Here is a 23,137-nt window from a genome sequence, read left to right on the forward strand (position 1 = left end):
AGTTCCTGTGCTGAGGAAGCCCAGCTGGCACTGGGAAACACTGGTGGGGTCTGTTCCTGCTGGGGCGGTGGCATTGGCTGTCTTGGGGTCTTCCTGCAGCACAGCAGGGAGGCCAGGTCCTCGCTTCCGAGCCAGGACTCCCAAGCAGTTTTTCTGGCATGTGGCTTTGAAGGAAAGGCTGTCTAGTGCAGCCTGGGCTCAGCCTGCAGCAGTTGGCCTGCCTCCGGTGTGCCACAGTCTAAGAAAAGGAGGCTCACCTGCCAAATTTCTAGACAGCAAATACAAGGAATCTAACATATTTCGAGTTACCTTTATGTACTGAGCCATGTCTGCTTGCAACAGCATCCCTTTGTAGAGCTGTTTTCAATTAGATCTTGAAAATATTGAAAAAGGAAAATGGAAGCGAACAGACCAATATGATAGGTACTGTATTAACCTTGGAAGCGGAGCCCCCGGATCGGTGTTGCCGATCGATGTTCGCCCAGTCCCTCCCTAAGGTGTCTCCAGTGATGGCAGCTCCATGGGCAACGTACTCTACTCCAGTCGCAGCCCCTAACGGGATGTTTTTCACAGTCCTGATGTGAACCTGCTATGCACAACTACAAGCCCGTTCCTCACCTGTCCTCTGAGGAGGGGAGCACAGGTCAGTCTTGTCGTCCCATCTCTTGGGAGGCAGCAGACTTGCGCTCCCCGTGTTTGCCGCCTTATGTTTGCCAGCCCAGACTTATCTCTTCGTTATTCTCGGACCGTGTTTTCTACAGGATTGGCTGAATGTTTCTTTTCTATAGATCAGTGTCTGCTAGGGAAGGGCTTTCTCGAGTAAGGTATTTAAAACTTGAGCTAACATGCCAGCTGAGCTGTTGGATAGCCAAGGATGTGGAAGGATTACTTTTGATGTCTGTTCATATATCTGGCTGCGTGACTTCTCTCCCTGTGACAGCAGGACACTTCAGAGGGGTTTTACCCCTGGCAGCCCTGGTCACTCCGCCAAACAGCTGCCTTCTCGCTGTATTCATCCAGATGATGAATCCTAAGTGTTGAACTCATTCCTGCTGGGTTTCATGCAGTTTTCAGGCCACTTACTCAATTCATCAGGGTTATTTCAGGCTTCTTATCTCCGGAAATGGTATTTCTGACCCCCCCAGCAGTGGCAGGGCCAGGAGTGACCCCGGTGAGCACAGCCTGCCAGGCAGCAGCGCGCCGGTGACGGGAGCTTTCAGCCCAGCCCAGCCGCTTGTGCCTGGCCGCTGTGGGCAGATGCTGCGGTTACTGTGGCACCCACTGCCGTGCCCTGCTACGGGCAGAGCTGATGACCTGATCCAATCCGTTCTTAACAAACGTGTTGGCGATGGCTCATCTTTTTGTTACCTTTAGCTTCCTTCACATCTCTGATCACTTGAACAGTGGTTTGGTGGAGATTGGAGACAAATGCACTGGCTTGTAATTCCCTGGTGCACTCCTTTTCTGAAAGACATTCGTGAAGGCTGTTAGGCACTTGCCCCCACTTCAGAAATAATATTGTAGTTCTGCATTTGCTTCATCCAGCTCTTGAATATATTTTTTAAGTTTATTAGGCCAATTGGGTTTCTTTTAGTTTATTCAACTAGTCACCACATTACGCTTTCCTTGTGTCTTAGATTGAAATCTGAAGCAATTAATTGTGGTCACTGAATTCATCAAATTCTGTGTTTGGAATGATTCTGGCTCCTTTACCCTTTCCTTTTTGTGCATGTGTTTCATGTTCTTCAGTAAATCATCTAAGTGGGTTTTTGTTTGGGGTTTTGATGGAATTTTTTCCCCCTCTTCTTTCATCAAGTATTCCTCTGCCTCCGGACTCTGTCTGCATGCTTGGAGCATCACCTGGGTCATGCTGGTCCTGCTCAAGCCCAGAGCAGTGGGACTCTGGACTCCGCCTGCCCTCCCAGGCTCCAGCATCCAAGTCCTGCTACTGGTTTTCAGCCAGAGCGGTGTCAGTCCTGTGGGTGTGGGTTTCCAAGGAGCAGTGAACCTGTTACAAAAGGTGTCTGCTATACAGCCCTTGTGCCCCCCTCCTGCTGTGATGGTTTGATAAGATATTTTGTGCTGTGGGTTTGTTTGGTTTTTTTTTGTAGGAGGAATGTGTGAGTTTCTTGTATGAATTTTAAGTAAAGTGTTTGTTTTTTGCTTGGACAGGTTAGGGTTTTTGCAGAACAGCTTATCTCATTAGCATTTCTTAGAAGTCTGCCTTACTGTTGCTATGGCGCTTTGCATAATGTTATGCATAATACTCTGATTTTACTTTGAAATCAGACATACTGTACAAGCCACTCTAACCTAATTATATCTGTAACCTTACACCTACCGGGGAAAAGCATTATAGGATTTCAGTGTTTGTTGGGGCTCCCAATACCTGGACACATCATTGTGACTTTATTTCCCCAGAAAGTGTCCGGCTATGAACTGTTGCTGACCCACAAAAAACATTTCCTTGGCAAGGTTTTTTATTTTGGATTCAGTGAAGAAAATATCTCTCAATCAAGATGAATGCATTACTAAACAAAAACGCAAGGCTATGTATTTTCCAAAGGTCTCGGTCCTCCTCTGCTTTGGTACCAAGTATAAAATTGCTCAGAGCAATTGACAGTTTTAATTTCCACTTTCTTCTAATATGAGAGAGGGGTGGAGGGGGGATTCTGTTTAAGCATAAACAAATAGCTCTTATTATTTCAATTTTTAATAGCTACAGATGTGCAGATTTATATTAATATCCCTGACTAAATTTAGGACTTGGGAGTTATGGTCAGCATTGGCTTTAGGAGACCAGGACTCTTTTTGTTGGAGAAACCAGTGAGTCTGCATAGATGTGTTTTGATCCACAAGTGCAATTTTTTAAAAAAAAATAAATTATTTTTTTAAACCAACATGAAGAGTGTATTGGACAGTTGTGTGTGTTTGTGTGAGTCTTTGTTATTGAAGCATTGTTTGTTTGTTAGCTAGCCCTAGAAGGAACACCCTTGTCTGTTGTACCCAGGGTTTACAGTGATGACTGCAGTGCCAAGGGTGCTGTATCTCACACCCTTAGAGGACCTGAAACTTAATCATGAATGTTTCCTCTCAGTGAGCATGCTTCCATCCAGTTACAAAGTTTTTTCTTTTAAACCAGCTAAAACCAGTTCTCTGAAAGAACAAAACTGTGAGGTGGTTACTGCTTTTCTTTACATTGTCATCTATATCAAGTAAATTCAGAAATGTCAACTCTTCAAACAGAATTGCACCCACATGAGATGAAGTCATATGTTCATATTTGACCGTGGAACAGAAAGGCCTTCTCTTGGTGTTGCAGTGGTTGATATTATCCATCTGGCTGAGTTTCACACATTTAAAATGGCATCATGTAGGTCAGTCTCTCTTTAATCAAGAAGTATTTCCCAATATTGTAATGAGGGAGAGCAACGTGCAGGTACTGAGCGGCTGCAGCTCCCACCGCCGGCTTTGAGCGGTACACGTTGCAGAGCCTTGGAAGGCTGCACTGCGTAATACCCTTCTGAAGGATCACAGTTACGCTCTGCAAAGCTAAAAGCACTCCAGAGTGTGGTTTCACTGGCTTCTGTGAAACATGTTTTCCTAAATTCTCAGGTTACCACTCAAAACTGTGATTTTTGGCTTCTTAGTCACACTGGGGACTCCTGGAAATCTGACTACCGGCTCATATGTGACTCTGTTAATGGATCAGTGGAGTTTATTGCAGTGTGAGCTTTCCAGAACGTGCCCCTGCTCTGTGCAAGCCTTCTCGGTGTGGGCCGTGGGGGTGAGGGTAGAGCTGGTGCACAGCACCGACCTGCATGGTGGGGCAGTCTGCAAGCATGAGGGACGAGCCTGGCCAGACATAAGCTGGGTCCAAACCATGACTTCAGCCTGCCCCATTCTCAGCAATTATGCTGGTTTCTTTGGGAAGGAGGCTGTGAGGAGTGGCCCCCTCTCATTTTGTCCCACGTGCCACAGCCGTGGGTAATCAATGGTGTCCTCCCTTCACATTCTTTGTCTGAAAACCGTCGCAAAAGATCAAAGTTAGTGCTGTGCTAGCCCTCTGAACTGTGACAACAGTGCTGCTCCATGATGTGCCAGTGGGGGACAGTGCAGTGACTTCTTGAAGGATGTGCGGGCAGGTCAGCAGTGATGCAGGTTTGGAGGTTCATGTATTAGTCCATCAAGACCATCTCTTGTCTCTTTTCCTTTACCTTTATTGTTAAATATTAAACTTAATTCTGAGGGGGGGGGGGGGGGGGGGGCGGGAAACAAATCAGATTCTTTGTGTTGTACGGATATTCTAGTTCAGTAGTTACAACTTTTACATCTGAGCTACTATTTCATTAAAAAGACATAGGAAGGCCTTCAGAGGAACGATGGAGAAGGACGTTTTTCCTGCAGCACATAATACGCAGCCGAGAGCAGAGAAATAACAGTGTAATTAGTTTCTATATCGGTGGGTCAAATATATGAGAATACAAAGCCACCCACTCTAGCTACAGGAGATTAGGTCCTAGCACAGCGGAGATGAAAACTTTGATCATGGTTTAAGTCAATAATAGCAGAGCTTGTCTTTGTGTCCAGCCATCCGGACAAGGAGCTGCTAGCAAATTATTTCAGGTGAAACTAGTGCAAATAAGAACAGGATTTTGTCGGTTTGTGGAGGTGGATTTTGCATAAGATAAAGATCTTTGAAGAAGTCTCTGTAAAATGGAGCTTTTGATCATGCACAATGTAATCCATTAGGATTTTCTTATTTTGGGGGCTTTCTTCATTCTGTTTGGTCAACATTAGGACTAAATCCTTATTTACTTGATTTGCAAGCTAATCTCATCACTGAGATCATTTGTATGAGTTATATGATGTCCTATCTCATAGTAACACTTGCTGAAAAACAACTTATACCAGTTCAATAAAAACTGGTCATGTATTTAAAACCACCTCAATTGGTGTGGTGGGGAAGGGATGTAGGTGACTTGAAGAAAATATATTTCTCCTCACTGGTGGGGAAAGAAGCGTCTTATGAAAATAATGTTTGTCATTTTATGTCCTTCAGGTATTTTTATTAACATTTCAGAAGTCAGATTAAAATAATACAGTTCAAGTTTCTGACTCAAGCACAGTTTGGCTTCTAAATTAACATTGATTTCTTTCTGCGGTGTAATAGTTTACTATTAGGTGCTGCAAACTGCTGCGCAGTTACTGTGTATTTGAGAAAAACATTGCTCATATTGAAACATGTCAAAACTGATTATAATGTTCCTTCATGTAGATCGCATTCTGCTGCCACAGCACATAATCAAGGGCTTCGGCAACATGAAACGAGGTCTTGTATTTGAAGAAGTTGGAGTATTAGTGCTCAAGCTATTTCTTCAACTAATAAGGAGGACATTTTTCATCTTAAAGAAAATCTCTACTTCGCTTTGCCAAGTGATTTTTTTTATTTTTTTTTTGGGGGGGGGGGGAGTAGTGGGCTGCACCCTGTGTGTGCCAGTGGTGTGGTGCAGATGCGTAAGGACAGCAGCCTGTCAAGTGGGTTGTCTCTTCTCTCCATAAAGGTCTCAGGCTGACCAGTGGGATATGAGGCTGCGGGACAAGGATGCAGTGGGGGAGGAGATGATGCTCCAGCCTAACACCAGCATTGCTGCTGCAATGGCCCAGCTTTTGGCTGCAAAGGCAAATTGAGAGTTTAGGACACCAAAAAACACCTCAGGTTCTTTCTTTACTGTGTGACGAGTGTCTCCAACACCAATCTGTGAACCACTTTGAGGAGGTGGGGAGCTCTTAACGCATGTGTGCACAAATCCTTTCTCAAGCGCTGTTCCCTTGGGAAGCGGTGTGTCTGACCTAGCTATTAAAAGATTGTTTCTATTATTCAGATCTCGATGTTATTGTTTCAGAAGCCTATGGGTGCTGATTATTTGTCACTTCTGCAGTAGTTAATTCTGAGGGCTGCCGTGATTACCCATTTGAAAGTAATCTCTGTTCCTCATCCCCAGAAAAAAAAAAGTCCTTGAAATAAAAATAACTGTACTAAATTTGCACATATTTACACACTGCCAGTAGTTACAGGTCTGCATATTGTGTAATTATGGTATACAAGTAAAAATAGTTCATTATGTTTATGCATGTCTGGGAGACTGTGTTGTTACAAATAATAGAGCACCCATGACTTGCTCTCCTAATATTGGTGAAAAATATTGTCAGCAATATATTGTTGATAGTTGTTGCAAAGAGACAGTGTAAAGGCTTCCAGTCACTGCTGCTGAAAGTGTGGGCACCAGCTCATGAGTTAATGGACACAAAAAAATAATGTGGGTTTTCTTCTGTAGCTTTTGTGTACTTTTCCACTTGTGCTGTCATTGGAAAGTCAAAATAAGGTCACAGTAAGATTCTGGACACCTCTGTGCATTCATCTCTGGTGAAGCTGCTTTTCTTGCAGCTCTTCTCGCTGGGGCTGGGTTCCCAGGGTGCAGCACTGGCTCCCTGCAGGGTCTATGGGGGGCTCCATGTAGTCTGCAGAGGTGGGATGTTAACCCCCTCAAACCTGATGGGATGCGAAGCAGGGGAATGGTGGTAGTGGCTGAGGAAAAGCACTGCTGGGGAGCCAGCCCTGCTGGAGGGAACGCTTTCTCCCAACTCTGAACCACTGCTAGCTCTTCAGCCTCCAGGTGATCCCACTTTAAATACCAGCTAAAATATGGTTCAGGAAAATTGAAGTCTTAATAGGAGATGACTCACCTCTAAAGAGCTTATGCATTTCAAGAAGCAATTTGAAGTATACGGCAGGCTGTGTAAGACTCCAAACTAGAGCCAAAATTAATGGAGAGCTCTTCAGCTTCCAGGAGCGTTCACTTGCCCAGATTGCTCTTCAGCAAAAACAATTACTTAAAATAGTTCTCGTAATAGTCAACACATTGTAAAGCAATATTTCTCTTTGTAATTGTAGTATTCCTTCTTGCTGTTGGTCTATGACTTAGCCTTCCCTGTCTCTTGCAGGCATGGTGCCTTTGAGGTGGTAGTCTAAAGGGGTTTGGAGTGCAGCTGGTGACACCAGCTGGGGTCATGAAAAGCCAAGTCTGAACAGTGTGCCAGTCTTGCAAAGCTCTCCATCCCTTGATTTCTTTTTTTTTTTTTTTCCCCCAGCAGCAGTCATTGCTGCTTTGAAATTGTTCTGCAAAAGAAATCTCTTTAGCATAACTTGCGAGTGCACGGGTACGGCTGTGACGCTGCGCAGCGATGGTCCCCATCGGCTCCTACCCTGACTACGCTCAGCATTTCAGTACAACATCCAGTCCCTGATAAGACCGTAATGATATTGTTACAACTTGTTTGTCCCCTAGTGAGATTGCTAAATTAGGTTTTAATAACTTCTGCAGTTTGGCTGGTATTAGCGAGTGTGTGTAGGCACTAGATCTGAGCTAGGGGAGCTTTGAGAAGCAATATTTCTGCTTTTATAGTTTAAAACAAAGCAGCGCTGTTGACACAGAAGAAAGGAAAAATTGCCAGCATCATTCTTCAGGCATTATAATTCATAAAGCTGGCTGTCTACGTATTTTCTGCCTCTTCTCAAATAAAACCAAACTATTTTGAGGCTGCTGTGACCTTGTTTGGACCTTAGAGTTGTAAAGCAAGCACAAGCATTGGCAATGAAAGCCCTGATGTTTCGCGGGTGCAGCAGCACTCGGTGCCACTTCCCGACCACCAGCAGCGCGATGGACCCCGTTGTTTGAGTTGCTTTGATACCTGTCACACATTGCACGCAAAGATCGTGATAGTGCATTTAGAAGTGAATTTTTTTGAATTTGTGAACTGAATCCTTTCAGTACAGAAATTGCTAGCTCCGGCATATCTTGAACAAAAATCTGTTTAATATCAAATGTGTCAAAATTCAGGTGCTCACCACTTCTGCACCTGGTATTGGTAATGGCAAAAGAGAATCTCAAGAAAAAGAGAAGATCAGGAATTATCTTCCAATGTGCCAATTAAACATTTAAGTGGGGAAATCCCAGTATTCCAGACGTCTCATGTAAAGCCAGGTCTGCATCCGAGTGTTGGCTTGCCATCTATTGCCTCTTCTTGAGAAATGCGTGACGTTCTTTGGAAATGAGCAATTGTAACAAGAATATTAAATGATTGCCAGGGAGAAGCTGCAAAGCCCTGGATGTTTCTGGTGTTTGCACATGGCTTTCATTTTTTGGCTTTGGTCTTCCTCAGCACAGCATCATGTTCATTGGCTTTTAGCTGTTGCAATACCACAACTGAGGAGGATGAAATTACTTTAGATGGACAATCTTACAAATAAATCTGAGAGGGGAGAAAGAGACCCCTGAGATGCATTTCCTTCAATACAATACCTCCTCCACCCAGCCAGCTCCTGTCCTGTGGAGCTGCTGATTGAAACCATTGACACAGAGCATGCAAGACAGAAGTAAAACGTAACTTACAGTAAACAGATTCTCTTTTGAATTAATATGGATATATCTACTCCAGCAGAGCCACTCTTTGGGCTAGCAGGAGGTCTGGAAAGCCCCTGTCAGAGTTGTACTGAGTTTTATTTCTGTAATTTTATTTCTAAACTCTGTTTTCAATTACACAAACTTTCCCTGAGAGTGTTTGCATGCAGTTGGTATTTCTGTGGCTTATTGCTTTTTGCTAGAAAATCCACTTTGGACTTGACTCTGCATGCATGTGTACTTGTCACCTATCGGTATAGATTGTCCTGTTTCTATCAGCTTACATCTGCCACAGATTACGGGGGAGGGGGGAAAAACCAAAAACCCTTTATGTAAACTTCACTTCTTTTTAATATAGAGCAATGGCTTCTAGACCTTTTACGGCTCTTTCTCATTCTTCATGAGATACATATGTATATCAGCTATAACACACTGTCAGTGAACAGTGGTTTTCAATCAAAAAGACTGTCAGTAAAGCTGATTCACTAACAAGAAAGCTGTCAAGCTGTGACAGCTGCTGTCTTTGCAACCCCAAACAATCTGTTCGGTGATAACTCTGACTTATGCTTCCATTTATTATACAGTAGTAATGAGTTCTGTCCTTAGAAATATCGTTTTGGTGAGTTCACCTAGCTACTTTGTTATGTATGTAGAATATATCAAATTGGATCCAAGGTGTATGTGGTAAGTTTTCTGCAAAGAAGTTCTGCTTCTGTGTTTTGAATTATTTTTTTTTCTTAATTCCAAATCCACTTTCAGTACTTTAACGCATTTTTGTAGTTAAATGTGAACCTGGAGATGTCATCACTATTGTAAGCTGAGAAGAGTATAACTTCTTTTTTTTCCCCTTGTGTTGAAAAATGGCATATAACCTCAAACACAATGCTAGTGCCTACAGAAATGAGTAAAGGAATTTGCCGTTATAGGAACCGTTCTGATGCTTAATAATCCCAGGATCTTGGGGACCACAAAAATGCAGCCCTTAGGAGGAAAAGAGGAGTCGGGCTGATGCTGCTGTCCAGATGCAGAAGCCTGTATTCAGATTGTCAACCTGTTCTTTTAAAATAGAGAAGGAGCACCTTGACAGTCTCCTTAAGCCAGGGGTCCTCAAAATATGGTCCATGGGGTCCTCAGTCCAGCCCCTGGTATTTACAGACACACACCCCCTCGCTGGGGGTTGGGGGGGGGGGGGACACCAAGCAGCCGCAGATGACCTCCTGCCACTTCATCTGCATGCCGGCCCAGTGGTTAAAAAAGTTTGAGGACCCCTGCCTTAAGCATTCTCTTCCAGCAATAGCTTACCAGACCTAAATCCCCTTGCTTCAGTTTTGGTTGATTATTGCTTGCCTGGCCCATAAAGGAGATGGGGAAGAGCAGATTCCTTTTTTCATTCTGTCTTTGCATATTTAGTGGTGCAATGTATCCCTCAGAAATAGCCTTTTCCAGCTTTGCTAATCCCAATTCCTTTTGCTTTTCTGAACTTCTGGTACTTCAGCTGAGACCACGCTACTGCCCCATAAAGCAGGTGCTTTATCACCACAGCAGATAGAGAACAGTCTTCTGCAAGCCAATTGTTGTCTCAAGTCATCAGATGAGGATAATAAACTTCATCAAAAACCCACATAAAGCAAACTATGATGAAACTGTTATTTCTGAGACTCCAGAGAGGTCCTGGGAACAGAGGCTCTGGGTGCCTGTTGTTCAGAGGGAACTGGCAGTCCCCTGGCATGTCTCCAGTCCCCAGAAAAGTGCTGGAGCTGTAACAAGATGTGTTCGTACCTGGGAGACAACCTGAGGAGAGTAACAGCTACCGTGGATTCATCAACAGCAAATCACGTTGTCTCGCTAATTCCCATTATCACGGAGAAGGCAGGAGATGTCAAGTGTTGACATTCGTAAGCTTTTGACATGTGGCGCTTACAGGTGCGAGTGTGAGAAACATGGATGAGAAAAGATGTCCAGGGGGAGGGTGCAAAACTATTGAGAGAGCTGTCATCAAGGGGCTTCCCGCCAAGCAAGGGGGGCATGGGTCCCCAGGGCTTGTTCTGGGTCCAGCCGTCAGGGTTTGGTGGGTGTCAGTGCTGTGTTTTCAGGGAGGGCCAAGCCGTGGCAGGGGTATGGGACAGCACTGCCACAAGCGGTTCGGTGGCCTGGGCACCCCACAGGCGCGGTGCTGAGCGTCGGGTAACTCTTTCCTTTAACACCAGTAACACGTACGCGGCATTGGTTCTCTTGCCCTTGATGTCTCGTGCCTGCCTTATCCGCTGCTGGCTCAGTGGATGTGCTCTGGTGAGACTCGAGCAGGTCTCTCGCTCCAACTCTGACCTACTCTGAGGTGTCTTGCATTTTTGTTCCAAACTTTCTTTCCTTGGAAAACTACCAGCTTGGTTTAATTCATTTTCTCCTCAGCTTTACTGCCAAAAGATCTACTTGGTAATTCCTGGAATTTGTTGAAGTCCATTGCTTTTATCTTCCTTAGAGGGAGAGAAATAACAAAGTAAATGCACTCATGTTTGTTCACGCCCAGGCTCCTGTCCAACTCTTCCTTCTGGATTGGCATCAGATGTATGAAAGCACCACCCTTCCTCCTTCTCATTCCTTAGTATCGCTCTGGGATGCCGATACTCATTTTCCCCCTTTAACCTCCATGCACACGTTTGAATAAATTGCTGAGATAAAGGACCCACAACAGAGTGTGAGGGCATATTAATTGTGCAGAAGCTTTTCCAGCAGGAACCACCGAGGGAGGGAGGTTTGCTGATGCGAGTGCTTGGCGCGGCAGCTGAGGACCCAGCCCCGGTAGAGTGCCCGGCTCCCCGGTGCAGGCAGGCACAACGGTGCAGCATCCCTCTCGCTCCGTACAGCTGCCTGACAGGAGGGTGCAGGCAGGTGGGGTCGGTCTCTCCTCCCAGACAACAAATGATAGGACAAGAGGCAATGGCCTCAAGTTGCACCGGGGGGGAGGTTTAGATTGGGTATTAGGAAAAATTTCTTCATGGGCAGCCCAGGGAGGTGGTGGAGCCACCACCCCTGGAGGTGTTTAAAAGACACGTGCAGGGACATGGGTTAGCAGTGGCCTTGGCAGTGCTGGGTTAACGGTTGGACTCAATGATCTTAAAGGTCTTTTTCAAGCTCAGTGTATCTATGGTTCTATCCTTTTTCCCCCCACGCCCTGCCATGTTGGTGTTCCTGTCCCATTTCCCAACGTCCCTTTCCCAAGCTACCTCCGGTCCTCCGGCATGACCCAGAGATGTACATTTGCTCCTGTACATAGAGCACTGCAGTACTTAACAGCAAGCTTGCAGGGAGTGAAATATCTTTACCTTTCCCCCTACTTCAGCCTCACAGCTGTTACTTGAGGAGCTGCTGCCCGGCCTTTCAGTGCAAAGCTCCCCGCCGCTGGGCTTTTCTCTCTCCCTGCGCTGGGGCTGTGTAGTCCCTCTCACCATGCGGAGAAATGTAACTTAAAGAGTGAATGCAAAAGGGAAATGAAAATTACACCAGTGTGCATGCCACATGGGAAAAGCTAACCCCAGCTGTTCCTGAAACGCCTACTCCTGGGGGAGATGCTCCCTTAAATTTCACAGGGATGCCCTTCACCTTCAGTCAACCACAAGTGCTGCCTGGGGGACTTCATCAGGGGTGTCGTGCTCTGTTATACGTTGCTGAGGCTCTGCAACACTCTGCTCAGGCTCTGCCACCTCTCTAGCAGGAGACCTGCACCCCACTAAATCCACACGTCCCCCTCATCAGCCACTGCCCGTCAGTGCACAGTGCCCCGGTGTCACCTACATCCTGGCAAAGATGCTTTCCCCCTCTGCAGCAGGCGCAGTGCCAGGGCTCAGAAGCTGTGCCTCAGTCCCCCTGTGTGCACCCTGAAAGTCTGAAACCTTTTCCAAATAGATCACCTTCATGTATTTCAAAAAAGAAGATCAGCTATTCTTCTGGGTCCTGTCAATACCATATTTTATGCCATGAGACACAAAAGTTTGTTCTTTTGACTCAGGTAATTACAGATGCTTGGCTGCTCTTTGCTGATGAGGAAGTGTTGATGACAACTTTTCCTACAAATTACAGCAGTAAGAGGAACAACATATAAAAAGAGGGATTATTTGACAAGAGCTGTCTTTGTTATACTTGTGTTCTTTCAAGTTGTGGGGCTTTTTACTTTTGTTTTGAAACCTGTGAAGCTCTCTATTCTTGCAGATCTTTCTGGGCCTTGCTCAAAGCCCACTGAAGTCAACATAAAGACTTTGACTTCAGTTAAATTTGAATCAAGCTGCACTGGCCAATGAAAGATTAAAACTAACTCCGCCATATCAAACGCCACCAAACACTGAACACTTACATCCCCATTTATGTTTTGTGCATCTGTTCTTTCTAAATTACCAACAAGTCTTGTATGCAAATGCAGGGTTTGTGTCATGTATGTTCGTCAGGGTTTCAACTACTCCCACGGAAAGGGCATGTGGGATGCCACTGGGCTAATGCAGATGTGAGGTGCTCCTGACCCTGCGCTCCAGCTGCTCTGATGGACGTTATGAGGTCCCCTGACCATGGGGAACATACAGAGCTGACTGGTTTGTTCATATTCTGAATTCCTATATGGTGGCAGGACTTGTATCAAACGGCACGTAGCCATTCACAAAAAGATGGAGAGTCATGCTGGCTGGGCTGGGTGGCAGGGTGGCATCACCCTGCTAACAGTGTAGGGGCTGTTTCCACCCAGCTCTGCATCCAAAGGGGTTTTGATGTGACACTGTCAATGCTCAGGCACAAATATTTGTGTAGGAACTGTGTGGAACCCAGGTGGCCTGGCCTGGGGATGGGGAGCAGGTGCTGGCGCTCCTGGAGCTGCCCCGCCTCAGGGGCTGTCACCAGCCACACGAGCAGCTCTGGAAAAAGGGTTTGTCTTCCCACGCTGGAGCAACTCCTTTAACAGGGGATAAAAATACATTTACGGAGCTACCTTAAAGGAGATATGATTAGAAAGCTTCTTTGCTAGAGAATAAAAGGATTAAATAGATGAAGAGTAAGATAAAGCCTGATGGATGGAAAAACAAAGCAGTTGTTCCACCTGTGCGCTAACTTGAATTTTCTTATGTAGCTCCCTCGAGGTCTTTGTTTGCTTTGCTGGTTCTGGAAGGTTTTGTTCAGTTTCTTCCTCTTCTTTCTTGTCACTCAAATACTTGTAAGGCACATTGTTAAGAATTCCTGTCTGCTGGCCGATTACTTATTAAGTATTATTTTGTGTGGCTGACTTATATTTTTTCTTCTCCCACATAACAATTACTTGTGGATTTTAACCTTTCCTCTTGACACTGGGAGGTTTTATATTCAAAACCATGAATTGCACGGCAGCCAGTGGTTTTGACGGTCTGTTATAATGCAATCCATTAGGCAGAGCTGAGGGAGATGCACGTCTCAGAAGACTCAGATGCACCCTGCAACATGCCAAATTACACGCAGGGAATGCTTGAGAATCTGCTTGTTTGCTGACAGCCAGCGCAAGGCATTTACACAATTGGTTAATTAATCAACACTTCAAGTATACTGTTTTTTAAAGTCAAACCCTGAATGGGAAAGGGAAAAGCAGAAAAGAGATTCTGGGTTGCACCTACAAATGCAGGAGCTGAATTCTTACTGATACCTTGTACGTTGGCATGTAAATTTATGTATATGTACACATCAAGATCCCACTGAATTCATGACTTTTCAAAAAGTCATCAAGAAAAGATGGAAAAAACAGCTTACTAGTTTCTTAGCCCAGTGATTGTTAAAGGCATGTCTCTCAAATGTTGCCACACACCAGAAGTTTCTGATATGAAGAGGCATTTATTAAATCACTCCATTAATTTGGGAATAAGTAGGACTGATGTTCTGAATAAATCAGAAAAATTAAATAATCTAGACTATTAGGAGACCATCCTAATTCTAGAAAGTGTGGGTAATACTGTTTCACTTGCAAAGATTTCTTACTTCATTGGTAAATCACTATGTGTGTGCATATATATAAACGAATATATTTGTATATTGCTCCTATCTGCTTTTCTGGAGCAGAAAACAGATCTCAGGAAACCTCTTCTCTTACCTGAAAGTCTTTGTCTTGACACGCTGGAGAGCAATTTCACTAACAAAAGACTGTGTTAGGACGCTAGATTAAAATCTGATGAAAACTGGAAAAATAAAAGACTTTTTTGACATTTACAATTAATGCCACAAAAATGTTAGTTTAATCAGACAATACGGTTAATAACAAAGGTGAAATTGGAAGTTGCCAGCCCTGAATGCTAGTGTAAAAGTTAATAAATTCAGCTCATAATCATTATGCACATGCTAGTTATAATAATTTACTGTCCATACCAAATCTTTATAAGCATTGTAATTAAATATAAAATGCACATTAGAATTATAATGAGTAATTAGGGCAACATAACTAATGTGCATGAAAGTCCCGAAGCTCATTAAAATGTTAAAAGATGAAACCTGTTCTAGCCGGAGTTTTTTTGCACGCTTTCTGGGCCTGTCTGAATGCCAGTGTATTGCACTCATTGTTTTAACTGTTCCTTTAGACATTTAAAAGCAAAATGAAAATATTTGGGTAGGAAACCAGATTCAGCAGTACTTTGCGTCGTTTCTGGATGGAACACAAGTTGTAAAATTTGGTTTCCCAGCACAAACGTCTGACTCATGCGAACATGTTGCTGATATCAGATGAGCAGAAACTGAGCAGAAAGTAATTATAGAGCTCTTTTAGTGCAGGAGGGGGAGATGAAGATGATAGTTTTCACGTCTTTCTCATTAACACACTGGGAGAGAGTTGGAGTGCAGTGAGTACTCAGCACCATCACACGAGACGTTAATGGGGGTATTTATTGGAACTTGAATTGTTTCACTAAAATTAAAGGTGATGTGTGCACACTGGAGTGTGCGTATGCACTTGAGGTGGTGCTCATCTATCCTGAAATCCCTGACTTGTCCCCCTGAGGCTCACACACCAAGCCGAGAGAGTTGTCTGATGAACTCGTGCCACATTTGGTGTCAGGATGGGAATAACTCAGCTGTCACATCAGCCTTCTTGCTGGCGCTATTGTGCTCCTGTCCTGCGTGGTGCCTTTTTCCTCTTACACCTAATTAAGGAGGAAAGCAGGTGCCTGTACTTTTCCCATGCTCTTTCAGCAATAGCTGATGTACCCTGGACGTGTGGCAGAGCTTGGTGGTGCAGAGGCACATCGGGGGTTCCTGGGTGAGCCCTGCACAGCTCCCACAGCGCGACACCAAACCTGCGGCGCCATCGTGCATCCCTTCCAGGCATATGGCAGGTCCAGTTCTCCTCCTTCGCATGCTTCCCATGTCACCTTCCTCTGCTGGGGATACATAAATATATATTTTGGGTCAAGAACAGCTTTACCTCCTGAGCAGTTTTGTGTAGGGACAAAAGCGAAAGGGCATTGGTAAAACTCCAATTAAGCAGAGTCTCTCAGCACCCACTCACAAAAGCCTTTCCCAGTAAAGCAGTTTACACATATTTCAGAAAATAATACCGAGTAAGTTCCAGTAATTTATTTTCAAGTCAGAAATGAAGCATTCATTTTAAGTGCTCCTCTCCATAGGGATGAACTGTGGGAGAGGACTAGGGAGAGTAAACCTACAAATATGAGTCACCAAAGCCTGATACTGCTGACAGATATATATATAATGATAATTTTTTTCTTTCTTTTCTTTATATAACTATTTTTTTAGGAGAGATAAAAATGACAAATACATTTAAAATTATTACACAAGGTTTTCTTGTTAGCATCACTGTTTTACTTTACCGCAGCATCTTCTGTCAGCCCTCTACCTTTCCTCGTACAGCCTCCCCTGGGGAGCTCCCTGTGTCCGGCACCCCCGGTCTCCCTCACGCAAGGGCTCCGCTGCCTCCTGATGCTCTCGATCTCTGAGACAAGGTGTTATCTCCTTGCGTTCTTGTGTGTTTGTTGTAACTGTTATTTGTAACGAAGTGCTCTGCATGCACTCAGGAGCACATCTGTGTGTTTGCGATGCAGCTGGGGTCCCTTCCCGTGTCCCTGGGGAAGAGGTAAGCCTGGTGAACCCCTGGCTGTGGAGCTGGAGGGAAGGCTTGCTGCAGCCTTGCCTGCCCTGGGCCTTCCTTCGGCCTCAGGTTCTGTTGCGTTGCGTCTTTAACCGAAATTTCTCTTACTTTGCCAACTGTAATTACTTTTATTTAAAACTTATTAAAGCTGCTTTTGCTTTTTACCTTTTTAAACTTTCATTAGGTCATTAAGCCTGCGTCCATCTGTATTTATCCCTTGCCTTCCACTGCGCGCTCAGGGCTTTTGCTAGCGTCTGTTTGATCCATCAGCTGAGCAGAGCAGGATTGCATCAGTGATGATACCGAACGATTTTCTCTAATAGTTTAAGTCATCATTATTGAGCTCCTGGATGAATACATTTTCCTAGGTGGCCAATACTTGCTATTGATTTCCTAAGCAGCTGTACAAACCCGAGAGCAGCCGCCTGTGCCTGGGGCGGTGGGTGGTGGGTGACAGGGGGCATTACCTGCTGCAGCACAGGCAGCGATGCTGGTGGCTCTGGGAGGAGCATTCCTCATGGTCCCACAGGAGGCATCTCATTGCCATTGGGATTGAGCAGGGTTTAAATCATCCCCCTCAGTAATTCAAGAGGGTCAGATCAGTCCCTCAGTGGGGAGGGGAGCATGCTGTGAGCCCCCTTCTGCTGTCCATAACACCCTGTAAAAGGGTGTTGGCAGAGGGTTGACAAGTCTGTGGTGATACAAGAGAAAATAAAGCAAGCTGTAAAGAGCTGCAGGAGGATCTAATGCAGCAGAGATGATCAGGCAAGGGTGATCTGTGCCACTGAGCCCTGTTGTGAAGGGTGGGAACGGGTGGGGGAACCGTCACCACGTCTGTTTCAGGTATTTTTCTAAGTTCTTGAGGTGCTACTTGGGTGGAAAAATCCTGTTGTTTATTATAAGGTTTCCCAAACACCTGCCCATCAGCCCTGGCTGGAGGTAGGATATTGTTATCCTCCATCCCTCTCTTCACCTAGATGGTTTGACTGATCCTGTGCATCCCCGATGCACTGGGAAGCTCTGGGGTTGGAGAAGATCGTTCACCAAAAAAAACAATATATATTGGATAACAGTGAGGGCAGAATTGAACTAAACCTTCTGAGCACTTGTTAACGTAATATATTGAGCTTTCCTCTTGCTAAATTATAGGTATTTAGATCAATACAGCATTCCTTCTGACTGCTATAACCTCAAAATCTTTTACATAGGAGAAAACACAGGCAGCTCCAGCAGCATGACTGACAGAAATAAGATCAAAACATGAATTTCTTGTAAAAAAAAAAGTCTTTGCTGACTACATGGAAAAATACTTAAAAATATATGAAATAGTGGAGGCCCAAGAATCTCTTCCCATGTCTCTTTCCAAAAGAAACCTCAGCCACAAGAACAGCAGGTGTTGAGGTGTGTGATCTCATCCGGAGGTACTTGGTCTTCCACACTGCTGGAAGCGGAGGGGTCAGGGTGGATTTGGGGCTCAGCACGTTACTAATCAGCGTGCCAGAAATCTGCCTGCATTGCATCGTTTGTCTCTATACTGTGAACAAGAAAATAAACTGACAATGAAAAATCTAAGAGAATGGTGACTGAGCTGTCTTCAGCTTGTGTTTTTATACCAGTATTAACTGGGGATTTCCTAGAGCAAAGAATATTGATTTTGATGTTTATTCTGAACAAACAGAAGCTGAAATCCTTCTGAAAGGGAGAGCCAAGAAAACTTCCTTTTCAGAATTTTCCAGTATTTTCCCAAACAAAACTCTTCCTCACCAGACAGCGAAGCTGGGGATGGTGATTTGTAGCTGGGATCCAGCCAGCATCCCCTTACCAGCTGCACTGGAGTGTGGTGCCTGGGGCCCCTGCCTGAAAACGCATTGGCAAGCTGTACATTTTTATGCAGCATTTAATTTAAAAATTTATTACCAGCAATGTTCTGAAGTTATTTAAAAAAACAAACAAACAAACAAAAAAACCCCAAAAAACCAAACCACAAACCAACCAAAAAAACCCCAAATGACCAAACGCAACCAAACCAAAATGATAATCTGCCAGAAGCCACAACACAGCAAGTGAAAGGTGAGAAGGCCACGCTGAAGAGGCATGAAGGTGGTACTTTTTAGGAAATAACTTTCTATGTGACTCAGGCCTTTGCTGGTCTTTTATTTACTCTTTCTGCTTAGCTCAAGAGAATTAAATATTGTCAGGGGAGCGTGCACACAGTGTGGTATGCTAACAAAAAACTAAATTTGAAATTAATAATCCTATCTACTCTGAATTTGAAAAAAACCAAGTATTTTCACTCCCTTTGCATAATGCAGAAAAATATTTGCCTCTTAGTACAAAGCTTTCCAAGGAGCTACTGTGCAGTAATATGGAGAAGAGGCTACATGAAGTACTGTTTGCTGCTATTTAAGGGCTTGCAGACCCCACGGAACCCGTGGGGTGCTCCCGGCTCCTTTCTTGCACAGGGCAAAACCCACCGTCATGATAAATCTTCCTGGTGTCTGTCAGCACCTGAAACACAAAACCCACAGTCACAGAAAAATCTTCTCAGCATCTTTCAGTGGTGGTGGAAATACATGAGATGTCAATAGCTTAAACTCAGCTTCCAGGGGATGAAAGCTTGCCCAGTGTATGGATCCAGTGCGTTATTCCAGTACCTCTCCTAGAATTTCTTCCGGGTGTTCCCCAAAATAGATTGTATCTACTTATGCCTGCCATGTTCAGTTTATTCCAGGGGCAGCAAATCTCCATCCCTCCCTAGGGCAGGTTTCCTGGCACTTCTAGGAGACGGGCCCATGGAGCAGGCACCACTGGAGATTGTCTCAAAACATGGGAGAGCTGTGACAAAAATAAAAGGTTATCTGTGAAGGAGAAGTGTGGGGTAGCATCCACCTACGGGTGCACAGATGTAAGGTGGGAACTGGGTTGATGCCACAGAAACCCTGGGGGGCAGTGGGGGGAAGAAACCCCTGTGAAGTCAGCAATGGCAGGATGTCATCGTGGGTAGGAGAGCACCACGTGCGAACCAAGCTGAGCAACCTCCCTGCTCCACTTGGCAGCATCTCCCCAGTGGTGCTGCATCCCGTGCCGGGCATGCGCTCAGGCAAAGCGTGGGTGAACTGGGAGGGCTTCCAGGCACTGCAGAAATCACACATGTTTCTTGGGGAATGTGATGGCTGAAATGAGGAAGAATGAGTGGAGTTTTTTAGGCGGAGTTTATTTAGGTAAATGAAGGCTGAGAGAATGAGTGAACAAGTCTTTGAATGGGTAAAAGTTTTCTTCAAAGAGAAATTTAGACTTGCTCTTCATATCACCAGGGACAAAATAATTAAAACTTCAGCAAGGTGCGTACCTGCAACTGTGCAGATAAGCAAGTGCCAGCGTGTTGCCACCCAGGCAGGCTCTGGGTGTCCCTGGAGCTTTGAAGCCTCAGGATGGAGGGGTCTCTTGGGGTCACCTGGGTGGGCTGACCCTGCTTTGGCTAGGCGGGTGGACCAGGTCCCCCCAGTAAACCAGAACCACAATGTCAGACAGGTACAGGGGTGACAGGGAAACAAGGTGGTATTTCTTTGAGTGCCAGGGGTCTGGGGTCAGTGTTCTGCACCTGGGAGACCCAGGGCCTGCCTGCTGAGGGTGGTGTTCCCCAGGAGCTCAGCAGCACATCTGGGCCAGCCTCAAACATGCCAGCCAAGTGTGAATTAATGTTGGAGAAACGTCCCAGGAGTTCTCTTGCAGTGCTTGTGTCTTTCATACGACTTGAGGGAAGTGGTGGGAACGCTGGCAGGCCGTCCCTGGTCCTAGGGTGGGTGGAAACCCTGTGTGAGAGGCAGACCTCCTCCCAGTCATCATCCAGCTTTTGGCAGCCTCCATTGACCATGTGCCCATGCAGCAGACTTCCATTTTCTTCCATCATTCTGATGATGCTTTTGTATAGTTCATCTCACACAATTTCGGCTTTTGTGTGGTTCACTGTGGACATTTTTAGTTGTTATTCTTTCGAATGCTTCAGAAGCACAAGCTGAACTATGAGCTTCGTGGGGCTCTGAGTAGGTACTGGTACTACCTGGTGCTGTAGGAGCAAAGGGGAAATGTGACCAATTCATAGTTCTTTGTGTGATCAGTCTCTCTCCCCTCAAAGTCATTTTTTAAAAGTCTTGGTTGCACAAATTGCTTCATTTCTCAGGAAGGAGTAAGCTTTATATGTCCCTGTTATTTTTATGGAGTAACAAAAAAAAAAATATCTGATTTTATACCTATGCAGATCATGGAGAAGCAGTCATGCAAATTGGTTGTACATTAATTATCCACTTGAAATTTTAATGTTACCAGTTGAAAGGTAATGAATCTATTGATTGGTCTGATGTAATCATTGGGGAGAGACAGTTGAAGGCAGAGTGTGTGTTTGCCAGCTATGGGAAATTGCTGCCTGCCTGCCTGGCTCGGGGTAGGATGTGAGCAATGGGCAGGAGAGAACCAGTTCTGTGGGTAACCCCCCGGAAATACCCTCACACGGTTTTGTCAAACACAGAGACTTGCACATAAGTGCTGAGAGCACGTGTTTGCTTTCCCTGGGCTGTGGCAGCTGGAATCCCGTGCAATGTCCTACACATCTAGAACAGCATCGTCGATGGTGTTGGTGAAGGGTGGGTGTGCCGTGAGATGTGCAATGGAGCTGGCCCGGCCGCGTGGGGAGCTGGGTGTCACCCTATCATTCATATATATGATGCCTCTTTAGCGTGTCTGGTTCCCGTAAAAGATTATGGTCTCTCCACGTGGCACGCTGAGCGATGGGTGAGATGGGGAAAGAAGCAGATGAGAAGCAGTCAGCGTTTCACATGAACGTAAACACCTTAAAGCAACATCTGGAAAACTGCTTGGGAAAAAATAAACAGATTTTTATTTATAAGTTCTGTGGTTTTGTTTTTATAGCATTTTTATGATGCACATAAATTATTGTTTAAAAACAGAAAATGTAAAAGAAATTCCAGGGAGAAGACAATTGTTGTTCAGCCTTTCCTTTGATAATCACTTTCCTGAGGAATTTGTTGTCTTTTATTTTCAGCTTAGGGACACCTTTCACTGGCAACTGGAAAGACTGACAATGTTTTTTTTTTATCTTTATTTGTATCTGTAGTTCTAAGCTTAAAATGTTCATTGCTATTTACAGTGTTTACTATTTAAAAAGAAAATATATTTACTGAAACAACTCTATATCCAGTGTAATACTGGAAAAGTCACATGTTATATGGTGTTTACGGTGGGCTCATAAGCATGAAGGTAAGTTTGTTCTTTTAATATGCAAAACAAGATCTCAAAGCTTGTCTGAGCCTGGGGGTTTCTGAGGTATTTGCAGGAGGGAAGTGGTGCTGGCCCTGCCTTCGCTTTGGACCCCGCGTGCTGGGTGCTGCCGTACCCCCCACCCCCAGCTGTGGGACCCCGCAGCCTCTCGGTTGGCACTAGTGGCGGGACCTCGTGTGGTTGTTTTCCAATTCTCAGGTTTTAAATACGTCTTGTACGACACTAACACAAACAGTTATACTTTATGTTGAGTAACTGAGTTTGAAAACCAGCTTTTTTTCAGTATGGGATTGATCTCTTCATGTCTCAGTTGTGTTTCTTACCCCAGATACACAGAATATATATCAGAATCTGCTGTGTGGGATAATTTTTACACTGCTGGAAGAAAACATGATTGAATGTGAATCAAGCTGGAAACCACGCGCCAGGCTGAGAGTGACGTAGAGCGTGCTGAAGAGAAGCGGCGTTAAATAATCTGCATATCTAGATGCAAATATCCATTTTACAATTCTTTTTTTTCAGTTGCCCCCACAATTCAGGAACTTAAATCCAGCGGTGTGATGCTTGGAGGGAACGGACTGATACGGTGCGAAGGTGCAGGAGTTCCTGCCCCGGTCTTTGAGTGGTACAAAGGAGAGAGGAAGTAAGTAGCTGGCGCTCACCGACCCCTCGTGCTGCTGGGGATGCTGCCCACCCACAGGGGCCAGGGTGGAAGAGAGGAGGCTGCCAGGCTGGGTTTGTCCCCCGTGATGACAAGTCCAGCAGGCTGTCCTGAAATTAATGCTGGGCTTTAAACAGCGGCCGCTTGGAGGTGTTGGCTGCCAACAGCCGCGCTGCACAGCTTCTGGGGGAGTTCGGCTGTCTCCTTGTGGTCGTAGTTTCTGTGGTCAAAATCAAGGTGTAAGCAGGCTGCCCGGCGTGATAGCGGTGACTGTAATAATGAGCCTAATGTTTAAACATGCTTTGGTAATTACAGCCTTTTAAGTACCACTAAAAGGTTTTATTTTTCTGATTAAATGTATAGGTTTCCTGCTGAGGGTTTTTGGGGTGGAAAGGTTGCTTCATGAACAACACTTCCGACCCAACTTTAACGCGGGCGAATTTTCATGCAGTTGTGCTATTAGCGGTCCAGGCCAGGGGTTTACAGACTGCAGGCGTGGGCAGGAGCGCTGCAGCACGGCATCCCTGGGGGTCAGGGGAACGAGGCTGTGCTCCACCCCTGCAAACTGACCACGTGCCTTGCTGTGTTGACAGTCAGCTGCACTTTCAGGTCATTAGCACTAGG

The 23,137-nt window shown here is 45.1% G+C and overlaps 1 protein-coding gene across 2 annotated transcripts in view; it reads left to right on the top strand.

The window, feature by feature from the left end:
- NEGR1 (neuronal growth regulator 1) overlaps nt 1-23,137 on the top strand; it is a 293,921-nt gene that overhangs the window by 208,400 nt on the left and 62,384 nt on the right. For both annotated transcript variants that reach the window (XM_037404657.1, XM_037404659.1), the window contains exon 5: nt 22,375-22,495. In XM_037404657.1, the coding sequence (XP_037260554.1) occupies nt 22,375-22,495 (121 nt within the window). The remainder of the gene's footprint in view (nt 1-22,374; nt 22,496-23,137) is intronic.

Source organism: Falco rusticolus, chromosome 11 (assembly GCF_015220075.1).
Source record: "Falco rusticolus isolate bFalRus1 chromosome 11, bFalRus1.pri, whole genome shotgun sequence".
NCBI lineage: Eukaryota > Metazoa > Chordata > Aves > Falconiformes > Falconidae > Falco > Falco rusticolus.